The following is a 22,905-nucleotide window of genomic DNA, read 5'->3' as shown; positions in this document are numbered from 1 at the left end:
AGGGTGACAGGGAGCAGTGGGGACTGTAGCAAACGATAGTGTGTCCAGCCTGCGTAGAAGCCATGTTGACTCTTTAAAGCCAAACCCATCCTAGTAACAGCTCTGCCTCCTGCTGACTCCTGGGTGTGGCCCCCCAGGAGTACAGAGCCATCCATGAGTTGTAGCTGTGCTCCCTGTCCTGAAAGGGGGATCAGAAAGGGGGTGCTGCTGGCTTCTCGCTGATGTCCTACAACAAGGGAAGGAGCTGAGCCTGCAAGCGGCCACAGGGGACATCAGGGTGACAGTTTGATATTCCTGTTTCGCAAGATCAGAATCAGAGCAGCTCGATAATAACACGTATTGGCAGAGGATGAAGGGGGATGGGAAGGGACGGGGCAGGAACTGGGCCACATAAGAAAAAAGACAGCAACCAGGCAACACAGGAAATATTGCTGAAGAGCCACAGTCAGTCACGCACACATGTGTGGTGCCTGCAGCATACTCAGACGGACACAGGCAGGCAGGTAGGTGGGTGGATGGATGGACAGATGGATGAATGGATAGATGGACAGACAGATAGACAGATGGACAGATAGGCAGATGGGTTGATAGGTATGGATGGACCAGGTCTGTGCATAGATTGTTACTGACATTTCTTATGTAGGTATTTCTCTGCCTCTCTCCATGTATAGATATACACTTATATCTCTCTGTGTGTACATATATGTGTGTGTGTATGCATGGGTGTGTGTGGAATCCTAGACATGGATGCTTATGCTGATAAGATAGAGTTATAGACCATATGTTTAATATATAATGTGTATGATATCATACATACATACAATAAGTAATGTACAATTATGTGTGGCATATAATCTCTCCATATCTATATAAAAGTATATCTAGGTGGATGGGTGGACAGATGGATAGATGGATACACAGACAGGTAGATAGATGGCTACATGAATGAACAGATGGATAGGATGGATGGATGGTGGCTAGACAGACAGACGGCTTCAGGTAGAAATAGTTGCAGTTAGATACTACACATGGAGGGATGCACATGAGGGGATGCACCTACATCAGCTGTGCATGGCGGCTCTGATTAGGACGGTGGACGCCATTCACATCACTCCGGTGCTCACTTCCTTCCTTTTTAATTAGTTTACTGTTTCCCTTTTATCTGTATTGATTTTTTAATTAAACTGCAATTGATGCTTGTTTTCCAGTGTCAGGCATCACAGAGAGAACAGGGGTAACCCTCACTTGGTTCCTCCCACTCTGGCTGTTGCTCAGGATTTCATGGAATGGAAGCTCAAACTGAGCTCTCCCCTTTTCACCGAGCTCCCCTGCCTGTGCTCCCCGCTCCTCTGTGCTCCCCACCCATGCTCAACCTCCTTGCAGTGCTCTCCACTCGTGCTCACCCTCCTCATAGTGCTCCCCACCCATGTTTACCCTACTCACAATGCTCCCCACCCATGCTCACCCTACTCAGTGATGACTTATTCCTTAGAAATAGATTCAAGACCTAGTGAAAAGTCTTGGGACACATTCAGGAATAGCATTCCCGTCTCTTTCCACCTGGCTTGTTCTCCAACCACCTCTGAGAATCTGTGTGCCGTGTCCTTAAAGGGCAAAGGGCTGACCCAGGAAGCTTTCTACAGAAGATGCTTCTGTTGATCTTGGTGGCCTGTGCGTCAGCGTGGGTCGATGTACTCTTCTCTTGGCAGTTATGTACTGTACTGACCCCGGGGAGGTGGAGCACTCCACCCGCCTCATCTCAGACCCTGTGCTGCTAGTGGGCACCACCATCCAGTACACCTGTAGCCCTGGCTTTGTGCTTGAAGGGAGCTCTCTTCTCACCTGCTACAGCCGAGAGACGGGAACTCCCATCTGGACATCTCGCCTACCCCACTGTGTCTGTGAGTCCATGTTCAATCTGGGGTCATTGTTTTGGGCTTGCTTCCTGCTGCAGAGGAGAAAGGCCTGGGGGGGGGCAGGCATCACGGTGAATGCGTGCACCACCAAACTGGTACTGACGGGGGGGGGGGCTTATGCAAAGGGTGTCAGGTAAACATGGCAGCCCTCTGCCAAGCCTCCCTCACTTCTCCTTCAAGGATCTTACTGTTGTGTTCTTTTCAAGAGGGTGCTGGGGCTAGTAGGACAGCTTAGTGGATGAGTCACTGGACATGTAAACTTGAGGGCCAGCGTTTGAATTCCCAGTACCCGTAGAAACATGCTCAGGAGACTGAGACAGGGGATTCCAGGCTGAGCGTCTAGCTGGATTACTGGAACACAGCTCTGTTCAGAGACAGCTACCACCTCAGTAAAACGGAAGGTAGTAGAGAAAGATGCCCAACGCCAACATCAGCCTCTGGCCTCCATGCACACACACACACACCAACATTTGTGAGTGCAGTCATACATATATGCCCACACGATGCAATCCACACATGCACATAACTTTAGGACAAGCATATACATGCAAAAAAAGAGGGAGGAATGGAGGGAGGGAGAGAGGGAGGGAGGAGGAGGGAGAGAGGGAGGGAGAGGGAGAGGGAGAGAGAGAGAGAGAAGAAAGGGAAGATTCTAAAGCCAGGTATAGGGCATGTCTGCCATCCCTTTGGGGAGACTGGGGCAGGAGAACTGAGAGTTCGTGGCCAGGCTGGGCTTTACAGGGAGACCTTATCTGAGAAACAGAGGAGGGTAGTGTCAAGGTTCAGAAAGGCCTTGGCCACCAGCTAACTAGTTATCACTAGTTACCAGCTGGTTAATGGTTAAGTTCAGTTGCAAGACCAGGCTTCTGATGAACCCTGGGAGTCCTGCCCACAGCAGCTACTGACCAAGGCAGTATGAGGCAAGGAGAAGAGCTTCACACATCATGAGGTTTATTTCAAACAGTTGTGTTCCCAGAACCCATGTTGGGCACCTCACAACTGCCTGTGACTCCAGCTCCAAGGGATCTGACTCATGGCACAGTCGAGAGAGGCAATCAAAACATACCTGAGCCTCAGGACTCTTGGAGACCCTTAGATGATGAGGGGAGAACAGAGCCCTAGCAGTAGACAGATGATGGCCTTGGCTGCCCCTCCAGGGGGAGCACATTCTGTGATCTATTAGCCAGGCCTGGCCCCCTGACAATTCCAGCAGCAAGCAGCCCCACCAGCAGACAGGCAAAGCCACTGGAAAGCGAGGAGGTCAAATCCCAAGGAGGCTGCTCACCTGTATCTCTGTGTGCCTCCGCTTGGGCAGCACACTGCTGCCTCTACTCCTCTGCTCCTGTAAGGAAAGAGGAAAAGTACTGACGTATGTCACTTCTGATAGAGGAGAGAATGTAGTTAGGGCAAAGGCTTCCTCTCTCCTTGGCTTGTATAGACCTGTGCACACAGACGCAAATTACAGAAAGCTGAGGTTCGGGTTGGGGGGGGTAGCCTGTGCTATTATAACTAGACACTTGAGGCAGATCGCTTTAGAAAGAAAAAGGGTTCATCAAGCGCCCCGCCGCTCCAGTCTGTAGTCTTTTTAGTACAGGGCATTTGGTCTGGTGTGCATCTTGGCCTGAGTTTGTGATGAAGCAGAGAGCTGGGACCAAGGGTCCCTTTAGAAGAACAGCCAGATGACTCCAGGACCCTCACTAGGTCACCCTTGGGAACAACCCTCAATTCATAGAGCTCTGGGAAACACTCAACATCAGACGTAGGAGCAGCCTCCAGAGCCCAAAGCATGAGCTCTGGGCTTTCCTAGAGACACCCACATATCCGAAGCCCCATTCATGCAACCAAGGCTGCAGAGACCCCAGATGGGCCAAGCCAACTGTCTCCAAAGACAGGACACCAAAACCCCAAGATCCCCAAACCCGGTCCAAAGTTCCTGGAAAACTCAGTGTCAGGTGCAGGACTGAGTAGAGCCAGCTTCCCTGACACCCACACTAATGAGCTCATAAGTCACAGCAGGTGTCAGGACACCAGGCGGCTCAGGGAGAACCTGAAGCAGGGTAGAAGGAATAGGGCAGCCTCACTGGGGGAGGGAAGAGCCAGAGTATCACCAGGCTGAGACGAAAGCTTGGCTACTTTTTCCTTGTGAAACACTGGACAGAGGAGTTGCCTGGGCCTCAGTTTGCCCATCTGTGAAATGGAAATGCAACAAGTTGTTGTTGATGGATGCCAACTTCCCACAAAGCCTGTCTCTGCCGGCTGATAGTCAAGCTACTGTGGCAGATGACCCAAAGGTTTTTTGCCACAGATAAGAAGGGAGGAAGACACTTGGACCAGATCTGTGTCTCAGGGGCATTGGGAGACTCTATAAAGACATGATTTCTGAGCCAGCTATGGTGGTGTACACCTATCATCCCAGCACTGCTGAGGCAGGGGGATTGAAAGTTCAAGGCCAGCCTGAGCTGCACGGTAGCAAACCAACAAAGCTGGCTGCAGGTTGCTGCTGGAGGAGATGCAGGCACTTTGGTCTTGACTGCTGGGACCTCGGAGGATTAGGATGGGTCCATCTATCCAAAATGAACATTCAAATATGTCAGCTGTGAACAAAGAGACGGATGAACCCATTAACCATACCAGGACATCACCTCTTCTCCGTGGCAGCTGGATTTTGAGCCACCTAGAGAACACGCCTCTGGACGTGTCTGTGCGGAGTTTCCAGAGAGAAGCCACTGTCACTGGGGACCCTGGATGTGAGGGGTTCCATCCCATGGCCAGAGTCCCGCGCTGAATACAAAGAGCACTGCCTCTTGACTGTGGTTACAGAGTGATGCTGCCTCATGCTCCTGCCTCCGTGGAATAGCATCCTGCAGCGAGGCACGGTAGCCACACCTGCGAACCCAGCGTGTGTGGGCATGGGGACAGCATGAGGGTTGTGGAATCCTTCTATAATTCAAGACCAGACAATTACATACAATCAGAGGCTTGTAGAGAGATCTCCTAGGGTGCCACTGCCATCTGCTGATCACGTCTGGGTACTACAAGGTACTAAGGGGATTGGAGGGAGATTTGAAGGCAACCCTCTGTTCTAGGAAGGTGGGGGGCCAGATCTTCCTAAATGCTTAGCACTGCTGAGCCCGGGGAGGGCTGAACAGAAACCGTCTCACAGCCTGCACTCCCGCTGGCCCCTAGCTCAGACCTGGCACAGTCGGGTGCAAGTCAGCTGTCTGCCAGGCCAAGCAAAGAAACCAGGGAGCAAACAGTCCTGATTTCCAGGGTGGCGTGCGCCCCTGGTGGTGCCTGCAAGCCTTTAGGCGGGCAGAGCCTGAAGAACTGTCTCCATTTGGGTGATAGTCACCCTCTTCATCTGAGAGCCACGCAGAAAGATTAAAACCACCCTTTAAACTGGAGTATCACAGCACAGGAGTCTCCTCTCCACCCTGGGGTGGCGCTAAAGCAAGAAACTCATGAGTTCCAGGCTGCCTTGGACTACAAAGAAAAACCCTGTCTTAAAAAAAAAAAAAAAGACTGGGATATAACCCACTGGTTTCCCCTCCTGTTGCTCCCACAGTGTTTGCTAAGACTCAGAAAATAAAAAAAAAAAAAATTAAGTTTAAACGTTCCCCTTGCCACAGGCCCAGGAACACTCTTCAGGGTTTAAAAATCCCTTGTCGTTACCTTGAGTCCCAACAGTAGGTGTGTAATGCAATAAGCCTTGAAGACTTCCCAGGACTTAAAGGAGGCCCCATGGAATGACTGAAGACTTGGCTGCAAGTCTCCAACTCTGTGCAGAGCCGAGGGTGAACTTGAACTCAGTGGATGAGTTCCATTTCATAGGACAGCAGCATTGGCCAAGCATGGCCCTCACGAGCCTCTGGGCTCCTCCTCTGGGGAGCTGGTTTGAGGCGGACCCCGCACCCCTGCCACTCCTGTGAAGGCATCCTCTCACAGAAGGAGGCTCTCCAGCACAAGAGGCTGCACCCACCATTTGTATCAAGCCTCCCTCCCACTTGTGTGTCTGTGGACTCATGAGAACACGGAGTGTACTGGATCTCAAGGGCAGGACACTGAGTGAGCCACCCCAGTTCCTCTGCAGGTCCCACAGCAGAGCAAGACTCTAGGAAATTGGTATGAGTCCTGCCTCTATCCTTTGAGATGCATCTCCAACTGTGTGGTGGCCTGGAAGGTCCCTTTCTGCCAGCTGACCTCTGGGCAGGCTACATGTCGAGTATGGGGGAGAGGGAGAAATGGGGGCTTTACGTTCTCCTCAAGGCTTTTGTTTGGGTTTAAAGACAATCACTCCAGTGTCAAGGGTGGGAATCAGTGTCCACCAATCCACCCGGTCCTCATGAAAGCCCCCATTCCTCCCGGCACTGACAGCTGTTGCGGATACACCTTTATCCATTCATTCATTTTCTCTCTGGGAAACTGAGACTCTGAACCACCTACAGAGCTGGGCAAGCATTGGCTGTGAGACAATAGGGCTTAGAGAACTGCAGCTAAGCATAGGGCTTCACTGCCCCAGCAGGTCACTGCCATCTGACCCCCAGCCTAGCCAAAGAAGCAGAGATCCAGCCTGTGGCATGACAGGCCCTGACTCCTGACACCTCAGAGCCACTGGGGCCTCATCTACACCTTGTTCTGCTGTGGCTCTCCAGCCTCAGCCCCAGGGAGAGGGGGGGGGGATGGGCAAGCTTAGATCTGTTTTATTTACTTCCGTGAACAGTTGGGACAAAGTGACACCTAGAAGCAATCTCCAGAGGAACATGGTTGATTAAAGCTTACAGCGATGCACTTCAGTCCCGCATGGCCAGGGGAGGGGGAGGCGGAGGTGGAGGCACACTGCGTCTGCACTCAGGAAGCAGAGCGTGAACAGGAAATGGAGCGAGGTATAAAACCTCCAAGGCCCGCCTCCAAGACACATGACTTCCAGGGAGGCTTCACCTTTTAAAGGTTCTACCACTTTCCCAGCCTGGCAACAAGTGTTCAGTCATATGAGCCTGCTGGTGACATTTCACATTCAAACCCCCGACATTCCTCGTTCTAGCATGCTGGCACATAGTAGCACGTTAGCGAGATAGGTTAGGTGACTGAATAACAGTTTCCTGTGAACCAAACCCTGGGTTGGGCACTGGAATGCTGAAATGAACACAGTATAAGACTGAGTTCCGGGGAATGCTGAAATGAACACAGTATAAGACTGAGTTCCGGGAAGGAGGGACATCAGAGAGAACACACACCACCACCTCTCTCACGGTGCTGGGGACATTTCAGAAGCTTCTTGGCGGCAGGGGGGGGGTGCATTGAAATCCCCGGGGACAGAACTGGGTCAGCAAGGAGTCCTTAGGTGCATTTTACAAAATAAGAGGCAACACCATTTGAGACCCTTGCCGTATGTAGGTCACAAGTCTGGGGTCCTGGTATGGGGCCTGGACAAGGAGGGAAGGGAGAAGGAGGGGGCCTTCAGTGAGTCTCAGGAGCCTGGCCATGCTCAGGGGACAGTCCCAGAGCTTGTCTGCCATAAAAGGAGAGTGGTAATGCAGAAAGGGAGAGAGAAGAAAAGAGACAAGGAGAGAGGAGACAGGGTAGGGAGAGAGGAGACAGGTCAGGGAGGGAGGGGAGAGGGCAGGCAGAGAGAGCCCCTTGCTTGACAAGGCACTGGTGTTTAGTGTAGGCAGTCACAGTCACAGGGGAGGTGGCCCTGGGGGACAGTTGGGAGCAGTTGTCAAACCTTCCAGTTCCCGTGGGTCTAGGCAGGCCACTTCCCCTGAGTCCTGAACCAGCAGGATTACACCAGGAAAACAGATGGAAGACTGGGACGCCTAGGCCACGGGCTCTCCTCCGGTCCCTTCTCTCCTGTTCACCTGGGTACGCGTAAAGCTGATGACAAAGCTCTTCTGAACGGTCCGCAGCTGGCATAGGAGGGGACGCCAAAAGCCACTGCTATTCTCAAACCAGCGTGAGGGCCCACAGGTGGGGCTCTATCTAATAGGAAGATGCCAGAACCTGTGAGCATCGTTAGTAGGAATATAGCGTGGGGAACCAGCAGGGAAACAGATGCTACCTGACGTTCAAAACTGTATAAAGGCCCTCAAAAATCAAAACAGGGTCTGCCCTGGGACCCGGTGGTGGTTTTTCTGGGTGTCTACCCCAAAGAACCAGAAGTGGGACTCAGCAGGATTTGCACCCCCACGGTGACATCAATACTGTTTACATTAACCTAACGTGAAATTTGGACACAGGGCATCATGGTCAGCTCATCCACGGAATACTATTCAGCCTTAAAAAACAGAAGTCCAGCCCTAGCCAGGCCCAGGGCAGCACACGTCGTTAATCCCAGCACTCAGGAAGCAGAGGCAGGCGGATCTCTGCGTTCCAGTCCAGCCTGGTCTATGGAGTGAGTTCCAGGACAGTCAAGGGCTACACACCCCGTCTCAAAATAAACAAAAAAACAAAAGCAGAGATGCTTATGCTATAAGGCAGGAGCCTTGAGGATCTGGTGTGAGCAGAAATAAGCAGTTCTCCCAGAGTACAATCACATCTTTCTTTACCTTCCTCGAGTTCACCGAGACCGGAAACTGGGAGGGGAGATGGGCCTTAACGCTAGTGGCCCCAGCATGGGGCACCGAGTCCTAGAGGTCGGCTGTTCACGGCTAAGTCGGTAAACTTATAAGGATTTTGCCACAGTTTAAAATCTTGTACATGTCTGAGGGGTTTGCTTCCTGGCAAATGGCTCACCCAGCGAGTTCCACCTTTAAATCGGCCTCTGCCCGGACTTGGCGTCTGCAGTACCCGAGCGCAGCCATCAGGGGGAAGCGTGAGCCCATTGGTTGCAACTTTTTGGCTTTTTGGCTTCACAGACAATTGACCCGGATAACGGGTTTTACTGCATGGGCACTGCTGGAGGGAGGGAGGAAACACTAGACAGTTCGTGGCAGATGGTGTCGGGGAAGGATTCCTGAAGGAGAAGTGCGTGACGAGGCTAGATCGGAACACACCAGACGAGCTCTGGAGGAGTGGACCGTCTTTTTAATCGATAATCCATCGCTACCACCATCCCTCCCTTACTGAGCGCCCTGCACGGGGCGAAGACCTTCTCCATCTCTTACACCCAAGCCCTTGTGGAGTCCTGCAGCCATATTCGCATTTGCTAAGGAGAAAAACTGAAGACCAGAAAAGGTCTAATACTTTCTAGAGATGGCACAGCTAACAAATGATAGAACCTAGATTTTATTTTATTTTGCCCAGATTCCACAACCCTGTTCGCTCTGTGGTACCCACGTGTCGTCTGTATCCAGAGATGGGAGACAGAGCGGAAACCATCTGGGCACAGGGTGGGGTTCTGGAAAGAGGATGCCACCGGGTGGGGCTATGTCACCCAGAGCCTGGGACTATCTCAGAGCCATGTCTGGCTTCATTTCAGCTGAGGAGTCCCTGGCGTGTGACAACCCAGGACTGCCTGAGAACGGGTACCAGATCCTGTACAAGCGGCTGTACCTGCCCGGAGAGTCCCTCACCTTCATGTGCTACGAGGGCTTTGAGCTCATGGGCGAAGTGACCATCCGGTGCATTCTGGGACAGCCGTCCCATTGGAGTGGGCCCCTGCCCATCTGTAAAGGTAAAGAAAGAGACCCAAGGAGCCAGGGTGAGGACTATCTCCAGGGGAAACTGAGCTTGCTTGGGGGGATCACGGAATACAAATCAAGTGGGTACCTGTCCATTCTGGTTTCTTTTCTTTTCTTTTCGTTTCTTTTCTTTCCTTTTCTTTTTTTCGAGATAGGGTTTCTCTGTATAGCCCTGGCTGTCCTGGAACTCACTTTGTAGTCCAGGCTGGCCTCGAACTCAAAATCCGCCTGCTTCTGCCTCCCAAGTGCTGGGATTAAAGGTGTGCACCACTACGTCCAGCCAGTCTGGTTTCTTCATTTGTTCATATATTTGTTTCTTGAGACAGGTTATTATGTAACCTTGAACTTCCTTTGTAACCAAGGCTGGCCTTGAACTCCCATCCTCCTGCTTCTACCTCCCAAGTGCTGGGATTGCAGGTGTGCACCACTTCACCAATTCTTGATCCCTTTTTGTTACTGTAACAAAATACCTGAGAATGGATACTTTATGAAGAAGTCTGTTTGGTTCAGGGTTGTGGAGTTCAAGGCAGGACTCTGCACCTCTGGGGGATGTGTGCCGCCTGCTAATGCAGCAGGGCCATCCCTCAGTGGGACAGAGAGAGCATGCCAGCTCTTACAGAGCCACTGAAGCCCAGCCATGGCCCCCTCTGAAACAACATCAACCTATAAATCTGGGCACTAATTCTGAAGCCAAGAAGCCAGCTAGCTTCTCAGCAGAGGGCATCACTGCTCAATGGTGGCTTCAATTAGTCAGAATCTAATCAGGAGTCCTGGGGCCTGCCAGAGGGTGCATGCAGTGTCCTGCACAGCCTGGCCGCTCTCAGTGCAGTATTCCACTTAAGCCTTCACTTGCTTCTACACTCTGCATCCAGGAGTGCCCTGGTGGGTGCAGTTCAGTGCTTGGCCACCAGGTGGCTTTGGTGATAGATTATCATCCCTAGCACCTTGAACTTCAGGGTTATAAAAAAAAACGAGTTTATGAAAATAATTTATATAGAATACTGATCCCATCCAATAACTATGGGAGGTGAATGTAATACAGTCAGTATCAGGGTCTTGAGTCACACATCCTTGGAAAAAATATAAAGACTCCGTGAAGATATTACATAGTTAGAGGTGGTGTCTTACACCCACCAGAACAGCAGTTGAGAGGCTGTCGATGAACGTTCAAGGCCAGCACAAGAGGCTGTCTTGAAAATGCAAAACAAAACCTTAAGAGCTGCAAGAGAGACTAGTGCCACGGATTGGAATCCCAAGTTCCCACCTTAGACACTGTGTGACCTTTGAGGCCTCACTGCACTTCTCTGAACCCATTCGCTCTCCTTTAAAATAATGATAATGAACCATCACTGTGTAGGAGATTGGCAAGGGGTGGGTGGGGATGCACGGGCTCTTGGAGAGATACAGAATGTGTATCATGTGTCATCACAGTCCATGACACTGCGGATGCTTGCCCATTTCCTTCCTCTCGACATCACAGGAGGTACTGTGGGGAACTGCCTTGCAAGACACCCTTGGCCCCATGCTCACCCCACACTCCTGGGGACCATCGACCCCCTGTCTGTGCAAAAAGTGAACTTCCTCTGAGTTGACACTGCTTCCTGTTTCTGTTTCAGTTAACCAAGACAGTTTCGAACATGCATTGGAAGGTGAGTCTTAGTCTATCTTGTAAGTTCTAGTACATCAGGCAGCTGTATTGATAGGTTTTCCCAGGGCCTCCAGACATAGCTACTAGGGCTGGAGAGAGGGATAGATGGTTAAGAGAGTCCACTGCTCTGCAGAGGACCAGTTATGTTCCCAGCACCCATGTGAGGCAGCTCACAACCTCGGGCTTTGCTCCCTGGCACAGTCGCCTCTCCTCATGGATGTGGCTTGTTCCTATGGACAGGTGACAACAGCTAGCCAGGATGCTCTCGTTTTTGGAACTTTGTCCAAGTGACCCCCTGGATTGAATTTTTAACCAGATTTCTGCTTTCCTATGGGTTTAGCATGAACAGGGTTCAAATTGGTTCTCAGCGACCAAAGGGTCACCACAGCCAAGGGTACAACCCAGCTTCAGCTCTGTTTCCTCCGTGGCTCTTCCGTGTCTAAGGCTATGGGATATGAGCTGGGGAGGGGCACTCACTTGAGAGCCAGGTTCCCTGTGGGTGTGGGGCTCGTGGGAGACTAGAAGCTCAGTGGCTTGTGTGCTCAGTAGCAGAAGCGGCAGCAGAGTCCTCACTGGAAGGTGGGAACATGGCGCTGGCCATCTTCATTCCGGTCCTTCTCATCTCCTTGCTACTGGGAGGAGCCTACATCTACGTCACGAGGTAGGCTGGGTTGTGCTGTTGTGAGCCTCACCTCTGGGGCCTCAGCATCTCTGCCTGATGCTTGGGTACAGTGGCCTCGTGTGCCTCGTGAGAGGCTGTGGTCAGAATCAGAAGGCGTCTTGGTGACTTTTTGGGGACAGTCATCCCTCTGTTCACTTAGCAAATGTAAGGGGCATCCCAGGGCTTGATCCCAGGTGCTGAAGGTCACAGCAGTTGCCCTTGAAGGACAAAAAGCCACGTCTAGAACAGTCACACACACATCTTCCTCACGGTTTCAGAGCCACCGCCATGTGCCAGCAGCCTCTGGGCTCTGGGAACATCGCAGTGAGCAAAGCAGACTCCAGTGAGGAAAAGTAGCTGATCTCCGAAGCACAGGAGGAAATCAAGGACTGATAGTCAATAGACAGAAGAACCCTGGAGCAGAGGTTGCATGCTCCGGTGGAGTGGGTAGAAGAGACCACGCTGAGTAATGCTTCTGAGCGGGCTTTAAAGTGGTAGTGAGTGACGTGGGAGGCTAGTAGGCAGAGAATGGTGTGTGGGGGGCCCTTGTAGACCTCACCCCTGCCTTTCACAGCACAGTGTGGGGTGTCATCCAGGGAGACACTGGCCCATGTTAGAAAGACACATAAAGTACTTCACAAGTCAAAGAGAGGGGGGAGGGGAGAGGGAAAGAGAGAGGGAGGGCAAGGCTAGTTTGCTGCAGCCCTATGGGATCATGAGTGAAGAGCACTTACAGGTCCCTCAGTGGGACCCCACCAGCTCAGGGCTGTGTCTACCCACCCCATGCCCCTCACAGAGCCCCAGGGCATCAGGGTAGGGGTGCAGCTCCATCACTGTTGTCTTTCCCGCAGGTGCCGACAATACTCCAGCCTCCGCCTACCCCTCATGTACTCCCACCCCTACAGCCAGATCACCGTGGAGACTGAGTTCGACAATCCCATCTACGAGACTGGGGTAAGTGGTCCTGCTGCCCTCCTGGAGGGCTTCCCCTTGCCCTCCCTAATCCCGGAATGAGCAGAGTGCCAGGACAAGCCATCAGTGATTAGAACCTAGCTTGGAGCTTCCAGGGACAGCTCTTGTGTCTAGCTGAGCTCCACTCCTTAAAAGCAGTGTGGATCTTTCTGCACCTTGCTGTGCAGGCTCCTTTGGATGTCAGGAGATGATGCAGATCAAGCAGGTGATGAGAGAGGAAGAAGGGGAGGGGAGAGGAGAAGGGGAAGGAGAACCTCTTGACATCCCTGTTAGGAAAACCTCACAAAGCACTCTTCCATGAACCTGGGTGGCCAGGTCACTCACTCTTTGGAGCCTCTGAGTGCATCAGGAGTTAAGCGAGGGATGAAGGGTGGGTTGCTGCCCTCCCGTGGCTTGCATTTGAAGTCCTTCTGTGACTAGGATGAGCAATGGAAACATGTTCATGTGGCAACAGCAGGAGCTCCCCCCTCTTCCAGCATTGTCCATCCATCCAGCATTGGATGTACCAGGCTTGTGCACTGCAGGTGGCTCAGCCTGGCTGCAGGCTCACTGCAGAGGGCTGCAGAGGGTGGCTATGTCTGCATTAGACAGTGGGGCCCTTTCAGCTCCCTCGGAAGCTTCCAGCATCGCCAGGATCTGCAGTTGTGGTTACAACGCTGCTACAGGTACAATCACACACAATCCTGTGAGCAGAATAGCTTGGCAGAGCACACAGCACCAACAATGGTGTGTGATGTGCCACGTGACCCTGGGACTCTTCTTCGTGACTTAAGAGGACATGGAGGGCCAGAGAGATAAAAGTGGCTCAGACAAGACTGTTCAAGCTTGACTTGAAATCCTGAGCCTTGATCACACTGGCCCATAGTTATGATTAGTTATCATCCTGAAGGACCACGGAAAGCTATCAGGTACCGTTGCTGCATGGTGGCTGGGGACCCTTGAGGTGGGTGGGATGAGTTAGTGAAACTGAGGTGTAGACATGGCTGAAAGTTAGACGATGTCTGGCAAGCAGGGCTTGTAAGAAGGTCTGAGGTGCATATGGGGAGCTTCCAGGTTTAGGGCTGTGTGACAGATCTGCCCTCGAGCCATTGTGTCATGAGAAGTCATTTTCCCTGCTGTTAGGAAATGGGCAAATCTGCCCCTTGTCCACACTGACCTGCCACTATTTCCTGCTTTGACCTCCTGTGTGAACTATCCCCTATATGAACACTCTGCTCACAAGACACAGGTTCACCAAGGCTCAGCCAGGATTCACACCACCCTGAGTCACCACATCACCGAGGTTGCTTGGACACAGAGACTTGTGGGTAGTAACAGAAAAAGAGGCAGTTTACCAACAGAAATGAATGAGCTTGAAAATAAGCCAGAGTTGGATTGGCCGGGGACCTGTAACCTCTGATGGGTCCCTTCCGCGTTGTAGAAGTTCTCTGCTCTGGCAGGCTGTTTTGTTCCCTTAAAGCTAAGGATGGGCTTCCGGTCATCTGAGCTTGGCTTTTTCCACATCTGTCTTGATGCTTCTGGAAGCCCCTCCCCTATTCTCCTACCTACCCAGGCCTGACCTTCATACTGCCCACCATACTTCCCATCTGCCAGAAAGCGTCGATGTGACCGTAGCTGTGTTAGCCTCACGTTAAGTGACTATAGCACTTCCAAGGGGGAGCCTGTGACTTCATTGGCTCCTGGCCCTCACCTCTTATCCACTCAGTGGAGAAGGGGACCAGCCACAGCTATATGGTCTTTATTCTCAGATCTGAGGTGAAGGTCCAGCTGGTGGTGATGGAATTTAAAAGATGGATTTGTATTGGCTGGGGAAGTTCCGATCACCTTAGAGTCGGAGCACATCCTGAGGCAATGGGAGGCTAGTAGCATCAGAGGGTTGGGGTTCCCAGAGTACCAGCTATGTCAGCTCTGCCTCCCCCATCCTCCATCTTTGCAATCACTGTGTGATGATGGCTCTCTGCTGGCAGGCCTGGGGGAGAGGAGACAATCTGGTCCAGCTAGTCGCTCTGGGGCTGAGTTGGATAGTGAACATACCCTGGCTGGGAGTCTGTCAAAGCCAAGGAATTCATTTTATTGTATCAGCCTTTTGTTTATATAGAATTGAGGAAGGAGGTGGAGATTTTTGGTGAGATGAGAAGGCTTAGGGGGTGGGGAAGGGTGACGGAGAGTATGGGGTGACTGACAGGGCCAATAAAGTTATTCTACAAGGCAGTAGCTAGGCAGAGGTAGGCTTAAGCAAGCGTGCTGAGTCACTCCAGTACAGAAGTGAGCAGACAAATCTCTAAACTCAAGCAAAGGCTCAGACTTTCTCACTAAGCCTCCGTATCAGGCCAAATAAGGCCCAAAAACTATGGTCACAGAGTTGCGGGAGATCAGACCCCAGAAGACGACACAGCACACCCGCACACCTGACACAGCACATCCGCACACCTGTAACAGACTACAGTGTAGAGCCCCAGGCTAGGGACACAGTGAGATATGACACCCTTAGAAGCCTTGGGATGTCACTCTGCCACTCAGGGCTTAACCCATCTCTTTTGCTCTGTCCTACAGGAAACAAGAGAGTACGAAGTTTCCATCTAACAAGAGCTGCCCTGGAAAGAGGGACTTCAGACAGACAGACAGACAGATAGACAGACAGACATGAACTGTCGGGACCTCCTCAGACATTCATCAGAGACCCTGTGGCGTTGGGTTGCAGCCCAGCGTGGCCGCCATCTTTCCGCTACACTGTTTCTTTGCTGTACTTAACTATATTTAAAATTGAAGGCTTTGACACCGGTGAGTTCGGTACATTGAGGCTGCAGCCAAGGTCGCACGACAGCCTCCGTTCCCAAGGCAGGCAGAGTGGCAAACCGCAGGTCAAGTTGGATCAACAGTGCCAGGCTTGGGCCGTGCCCGTCCTGCATGGTCTTCGGCAACACACCACAGCGCACTCAGTACAAACGGAAGCCCCAGGGTTGTTGGAGTGTGTCTTGCAGACTTGCCTTGGAGTGGAATTTAGCCTAAGGACTTAAAGCCCATATTTTCCCTCCAAAACAAAGTCTGTGTCCTCTTTTCCGATTAAAAAATTCCAATTTAAAAAATTCCTCTAAAAGGTCTTTACCCCATCTTCTCCTTCCTGTGGCCTTCCAAAGGCAGCAAAGATTTTCCCAGAATTCCCTGGGGCCCAAGGAACGAGGATAAGATGTGCAGGCAGACCCTTTCTTAACAGGTGATAAGCCCAAGGCACTGTCAGAGAGGAGACACAGAGCTCCTGTGGAAGGGGACTTCAAAGAGGGATAGATACTAGATGAGCTCTGTACTGGAACCCACCACAGCTGGCATGGACATCCTGAGACTAGGGTCATAAATCCACAGGCAGTTGGACTACAGAGTCACCAGGTCTGCAGGGGAGGGAGGGCTATGTCCTGACCTGAAGGCCAGGGATCTGCTCTAATTCCCACCTGGGCTCCTAGACTGTCTTGGTCTTTGACATAGCCATGAGAGACACTGCTTCCCAATCTTGTTCTCACAAACTCCCTGGCAGGGGAGGTGCTGAGAAAGAGAGAGGCCCCTCCCTGACCTCTGAGTCTCTGGGGGAGCAGGGCTGAGGGGGTGGGGAGGTGGCATCAGTACCCAAGCAGATTCCCTGTAGGCAGAGCATGGTAGAAATCACGGGATTAACAAGGCATAAGGTCCAGCCTGAAAATCAGTAAAAACAAAATATTTCCCAACATCAGACCCTCCCAGCCTTCAGTGACTGCTCCGTTAGCCTTCGTTAGAGGCCGTGGCCCTCCAAAAGACTGTTTCCTAAGTCCAGTCCTTAAGAAAGGTGTCAGAGTTAGGTGCTGGAGGAGACAGCAGGCATGGGGGAGAGCAATCACTTGAGGACCATGTCTTGACCAGGGGATGCTCAGCAGCCAGGCATGTGGGCAGTCAGCCTAGAGGACCTTCCCTGTGTTCTCCTGTGCTATCTGAGGTTGTTGTATTAAATCCCTGGGTTTCAAAGAACAGAAAGCACTTTCTGGCTGCAGGACTACAGGGAGATTACATCTTCTCAGCCCTCGTCCTAGCAAGGATAGACTCATCTTCCTCCAGGAAAGGCCCCTGCATGCATGTGCCTGACCACTGTGGCCAGGGGGGTTTCTGGTCACCCAGCTTATCCACCCACAGAGGAACCAGAGGAGAAACTGTACAGGCTTGAAGGAGCAGGGGGGCCCCTTGGGGGAAAGACCTACTATGAGTAATGTGGCCTTTCTCCCAGAGGCAGAACCTATTCTTGATGCTTCCAACCCCAGCCCTGAGTCACCTGCAAATTCTGTCTGTGGTGTTTGATTTTGGTCCACTGTATACCCCTAAGTGGAAACTAAGCACTTGCCTTCTATAAAGGCTGACTGTGTGTCCCTTCTAACCCTGCTCCCTAAAGCTGACCAGGTCATGCCCAGGTCATCTCTTGACTATTGGGGGAGGGGGGAGTGTAAAAATGTTGATTTTTTTTTTTTAACAGGAGACCAATATCTCAGTTCTGACTTAGTAGTACAGTTGGTGTGGCTGTGTTTTAAAATGTTGTTCTAGCCTAGAGGTGGATCTCGCTAGCTCACAATGTGCAATGACTGAAAGGGTGTGGCGTCTTTTATTTTTAATACCTGTGTATTTGTAACATGTAAAGGTTTGATTAAAAATAATAATGATGATGTTACCAGTGCCGAATTATCAGATGCCAGTCCCAAGGCATTTCATGACGGTCCATACCTGTCTGTTTTTACAAGATGGAAATTTGAACCCATCAGGATTAAATATTTTTCGAACGGGATACACTCGTGAGCCCTCCCACAAGCAGCTCCCTGTTCTGACGTCAGTGGGAACACGTGTTTCGGAACGTGCGCATCCTTCACACTGATTGGCGCAGACAGCACGGTCAACACGTACAGCTCTCCCCCTTCTGCTCAGAGCTCATCCCCCCCCCTCCCTTAGCTTGCCTTTTGGAAGACTCATTTTGCCAACATAAATATTCTGACCTCTGCCTGGGGGGCCATCTTTCCAAGTGATCACAGCCTGAGCCTTTGAAGCCAGCTCTTTGGAGAACTTACAAACCTCAGGGGACAACTCTGGAAGTCCACACCCAGCCCTGGAGAAGGAGAAAGGGTTTAGCCTGAATGGGCACCCGGGGGACTCCGACGAACCAATGGGTAGCTTCAGGAACCGTAGGCAAAAAGACCTCTTCCTTTGGTAGTGACCTTCCTGTGTCTTCGATGAGGCCTGGTGAGATGGCACTCCAGGTCCAGTCTTGTGCGGCACTCGGCACCCACAAAAACGGGCGTCTTCTGGGACGCTTGCTCTTTCATTTATCATCAAACGGAATTTAAAAAAGGCAAACTTTCTAAGCTAGAAAAAAAATGAAATGAAATCATTTTCCACTTTGTATATATTGCTGCTAATAAAACAGTTGTAAAAGATGTTGCCTGGATGTGGGTTTTGTTCCAAAGTTCCCCGATGACACCAGGGACTGTTTCTGGAGATCGGGATGAGGTAGCAAGTGCTGATACTTCAGATGGAGATGCAGTGGCCCTGGTCACCTTTAGAACAAGACCTGTCTGGAGAACTGCCACCAAAGGAGTGAGCAAAGTTAGCTAGCGGAGTTAGATGGTTCAGTGGGTAGAGGCTCCAGACCTGATGACCTGAGTGTGATCCTAGGACCCACAAGGTAGGAGAAAGTTGGCTGTAGCTACTATCCTCTGACCTCCTGGTACATGTTATGTGCCTAGACATAAACAAGCACACAAAGAAGGTAAATATAATCTTAAAGTTTTATTATTATTATTATTATTCAATAGACCAAAAAAAACAGGCTACAGGGTTTTTCCTTCTAGTAATAATGCATTTGAGTTCTATATAATTTTCAACTGTGTTTTTCAAAAGAAGATACCATCATTTCTAAGGAGGAGGAGGAGGAAGAGGGAGGAGGAGGAGGACTAAGAAGAAAGAGGAGGGAAGAGGGAGGAAGAGGCAGGAAGGGACATGCTCCTGTAATCAGGAGACAGAAGCAGGACTATAATTCAATTCTGTCTTGGGCTACACGGTAAGACTGTGTCGCCAAAAGAAAAATAGTCTCCAAAGATTTCAATTCCAAAGTTTTCAATCCATATATCTTAATCTAATAGACCCTCTCAGTAAACATGAATAGAGAAATGTATTTGTAGCTACATCAGCAATTTGTGTGTCTTTGCTGTTTCTTTGTTGAGACAGAGTCTCAGCCATGAGCCATAGTAGCACAGCCCCAGGCTGCATTGCATGGTGCTTGATTTCATTCACAACAATATTGTTACATTGTCCCAATCTGCCTCACTCTGGGCTTGCTTCCCGAACACCTGCTGGTCAGCAGTCTCTAGCTTTAGCTTGGAGTGGTGGGGTGGACAGCAGTCTGGAGAGTAGCAGACCTCCTGAAGGGAAGGCACACTGGAGACTACTTCAGTCCCAACCCCCTTCCTCTCTACCTTAATCCCAGTCAGATTACCTTGGAGAACCGCAGTCCCCGCGTGGAAGCAACATCAGGATGACAGAAATAAGAATTCAATGGGCAGGAGAGGAAGCCTGGGTCTCAGAAGACACTGCATTCCTCCACCCAAACAGCAAAAGATCCAATGGAGGTGGTAGCATGCAGATTCTGCAGCTAGAGGGCTGCCCTAGGGGATCCTGAGCACGGGAGTGTAGAAATGCCATTTTCAAAATTTCTACCGGCCTTTCAGGTTTTTTTCCCCTATAAATTTTCATCCAAAGTCTCTCACATTTCTCTGAAACATGTATCTGTATGCATGTTTCTGTGAACACCTTGAGGCCAGAGGTTCTTTAGTTAGTGTTTTACTGCTTTTGAGATACACCAATGACCAAGACAACTCCTCTACATAAAAAATTTAATTGGGGCTGGCTTACAGGTTCAGAGGTTCAGTCCATAATCATCGTGGTGGGAGGCATGGCAACATCCAGGCAGACATGGCGTTGGAGGAGGTGAGAGTTCTACTTCTTGATCTGAAGGCAGCTGGGAAGGAAGCTCCAATTCCACACTGGGTGGAGCCTGAGCATAGGAGACCTCAAAGCCCATCCCTACAGTGACACACTTCCTCCAACAAGGCCACACCTACTCTAACAAGGCCACACCCTTGTTAGAGGGTCACTCCCTGAGGCAAGCATTCAAACACATGAGACTATGGGACCCAAACCCATTCAAACCACCACAGAAGGTAACACCAAATATCCTCAGAGCATCAATTCGCTCTTTTGAGACAGGTCTCTCACTGGTCTGGAGTTCACCAAGCCCCAGGGGTCCTCTTGTTTCTGCCTCAAAGTGCTAAGTATCTTTTGAGTAGCCCACACAAGTATAAAACTCACAGCAATCCTCCTGCCTCAGTATCCTAAGTGCTGGAGTGACAGGTGAGCCTCTGCACATGGGGCTCAAACTAAGCCACTGTAGTATCCCTGCAAAGAGATCTATAAGCCTGGGAAGGAAGAGACATTTTGTCCCAGAGCCAAAGGTCCCAGTGGGAAGGAGAACGGAGAACCTACGTAGTCTCACCATTTAAACATTCAAACCAGGTGTCACAGACTGTCCCTACACATACAAGTGCAAGCAGGCATGTCAGCAAATCTCATTTCATGGCTTGTCGAGAGCTGTCATGCAGGTGAGGCCAGGCCAAGCCATGGATGTAGCTTAGCAACAGCAGCCTGTGCTATCAACTGCAGGCTCTCCCACCAGCTGAGGCCAGAGGAACTTTGGTGTGCAGAGGATTCTGCAGGCAAGCCTAAGGAAAGGATGGCCCAGCAGGAAGAGCATGGCCAGGCTAAGGTTCAGCCCAGGCTCATTGTCCTGCCGCTCTGGATACTCAAGGATAACCTGCCATGGGACCACCTCTCACAGGCCTCCTTGTGCAGAATTGTAACCATAGAGCACAGAGGGTAATGGTTGTACTTGATGTGAACGTGTGATTGCTGAAGCCAGCCTGGGCTATGTGCGACCCAGAAAAGGGGAGAAAACGAACCTCTGAATGTGGGAGGTGAAAAAAAAAGGCAGCATGGGCTCAAGAGCGAGACCTTGCCAGAGAGAGCAAGAGAGAGAGAGAGAGAGAGAGAGAGAGAACACGCTCCTCCCCGCCACTCCATACTTGAAAATAGGTCACATGTGACCTAGAATTAACAACAATCCAAGCACCTGGGAGGGCACACCTTTGATGGCACACCTGGGAGAGCACACCTGTGTGGAACACCTGGGAGAGCACACCTGTGAGGGCACACCTGAGAGGGGTTTCCTTGATTGGATGATTTGAAGTGGGAAGACCCACCCTAAATCTAGATCATCTGAGGAAAAGCATGTGCATGTGTATGAGTGTGTGCAAGTGTGTGTGTGTGTGTGTGTGTATGCATGTGTGTGCCTGTATGTATGTGTGTGCAAGTTTTTGAGGATGTGTGAGTGTGTGTGTTCACATGTGTGTGCATGAGTGTATGTGTGTGAGTGTGTGTGCATGGGTGCATGTGTGTGTGTGTGTATATGAAGGTGTGTGTGCGCAAGTGTGTATGTGTATTTACGCATGTGTGTATTCTATTCCAACAGTTCTGTTCCCCTAGGAAACCCTTACTTATACATCATTCATCTCTACACTTTTCCTGTGGGGAGCTGACTGTTTTCTGTGGATAATGACATCTGATGAAATGGGCTCTATCCAATGAGCAGAATTCTGTCTGGAGAAATACAGGCTGCCTTTCACTCTTGGCGGAGAAAGAGAAACCAAGGTCATTGCTATCTCTCCCTTGCTCATGAAGCATGCCCAGATTATAGAATGAATATATATATATATATATATATATATATATATATATATACACATATATATACACATATTTATATATATATATAGAGAGAGAGACAGAGACAGAGACACAGAAAGACAGAAAGAGACAGAGACACAGAAAGACAGAGAGAAACAGACAAAGACAGAGATAAAGATACAGCTACAGGCACAGATACAGATTTGCATGGTTACCATGATCTCCTGGCTCCTGAAATGTTTTACTCAGAGACTCACTTCTAGTACTACAAAGATGTTTAAGGCACTTAACTTCTAGACCTGTCTCAAAAAAAGGGGAGTGGTGTAGCTCAGTCTAGAGGGAGTGGCTATACTCAGTCCATGGGAAAATCTGACTTCTACTAAGATTTTGCAAGGGGGATGAGTGGGAAGCAAAGCGCCAGGCCCACTACAGGGAAATCCCTTTCAAATCCTCTGTCTGCTTCTGCCCTAGTCACATGATCCCTAAGATTTCTTCCAGGCTCTGCTCTTCCCAAACTTGGGCAACTCTCAGACCCAGGGCACTGCCCCTCTCAGCAGCCTGTCTGAACCCCCCCCCCCAAGGAAAACAACCAAAAACCACAAGATACACAGTGGTTTAAAAAAAAAAAAGCAAAAAGCATGTAAATCAAAAGGCATGTGTGCCTTTAACTCTGCGCTGCCCAGCCATGGTTCTGAAGTTCCTGGACACTGTGTAGTCAGCGATATGCATCATGTCTCAACCTGAGCGAGTAGGGGAAAATGGAATTTGAATCCTACTAATACTGAAAACAATGTTACTATTGGAAATTAAAACCATTGTGAGACCACATGCCTCAGCTCACTGGCATGTCTGTCACCAAAAAAAAAAAAAAAAAAAAAAGCAAAAAAACAAAAAAACCTATAACGAATGTCAGGAAGGATTCAGAGAGAAAGGAACCCTATTCACTGTGGGTGGGAATGTGAATTAATAAAGACATTTTGGAATTCAGTTCGGGGGTTAATAAAAAATAAAAATAGAATTATGACATGACCCAGCTACCACTCCTGGGTGTATGTTTACCCAGAGAACTCTATACCCTTCGCAGAGATATTTGGATGCCATATTTATTGCTGCTCACTAAAACAAAGAAGTAGAATCAACCAAGTTGTCACCAAGTGGATGGATAGTGGAAATTTGGTGTATAGGCACAGACTGGAATAGTATTCAGCTCTAAAAAAAAATGAAATCTCAAAATCTGCAGAAAAAAAATGGTTTGGCTTAGAATGTTTATTGTTAAGTGAGGTCACATGA

General features: G+C 50.2%; 1 protein-coding gene across 3 annotated transcripts in view; it reads left to right on the top strand.

Moving 5' to 3' along the window:
• The window catches only part of Sez6l (seizure related 6 homolog like), a 162,930-nt gene extending 145,441 nt beyond the window's left edge, over positions 1-17,489 (top strand). Inside the window, exons 12-17 of one of the 3 annotated variants that reach the window (XM_021162294.3) lie at positions 1,710-1,901; positions 9,334-9,528; positions 11,152-11,184; positions 11,736-11,844; positions 12,696-12,798; positions 15,370-17,489. In XM_021162294.3, the coding sequence (XP_021017953.3) occupies positions 1,710-1,901; positions 9,334-9,528; positions 11,152-11,184; positions 11,736-11,844; positions 12,696-12,798; positions 15,370-15,399 (662 nt within the window). In that variant the 3' untranslated portion in view covers positions 15,400-17,489. Of the gene's footprint in view, positions 1-1,709; positions 1,902-9,333; positions 9,529-11,151; positions 11,185-11,729; positions 11,845-12,695; positions 12,799-15,369 lie in introns of all 3 variants that reach the window. The other 2 variants (XM_021162293.2, XM_029477897.2) reach the window with 2 other exon arrangements.
• The last annotated feature ends 5,416 nt before the right edge of the window (positions 17,490-22,905 follow it).

Source organism: Mus caroli, unplaced genomic scaffold (genome assembly GCF_978045245.1).
Source record: "Mus caroli unplaced genomic scaffold, Mus_caroli_1 scaffold_4, whole genome shotgun sequence".
Classification (NCBI taxonomy): Eukaryota; Metazoa; Chordata; class Mammalia; order Rodentia; family Muridae; genus Mus; species Mus caroli.
The sequence above is the reverse complement of the archived record's forward strand: the minus strand, read 5'-3'. Positions and strand labels throughout refer to the sequence as shown.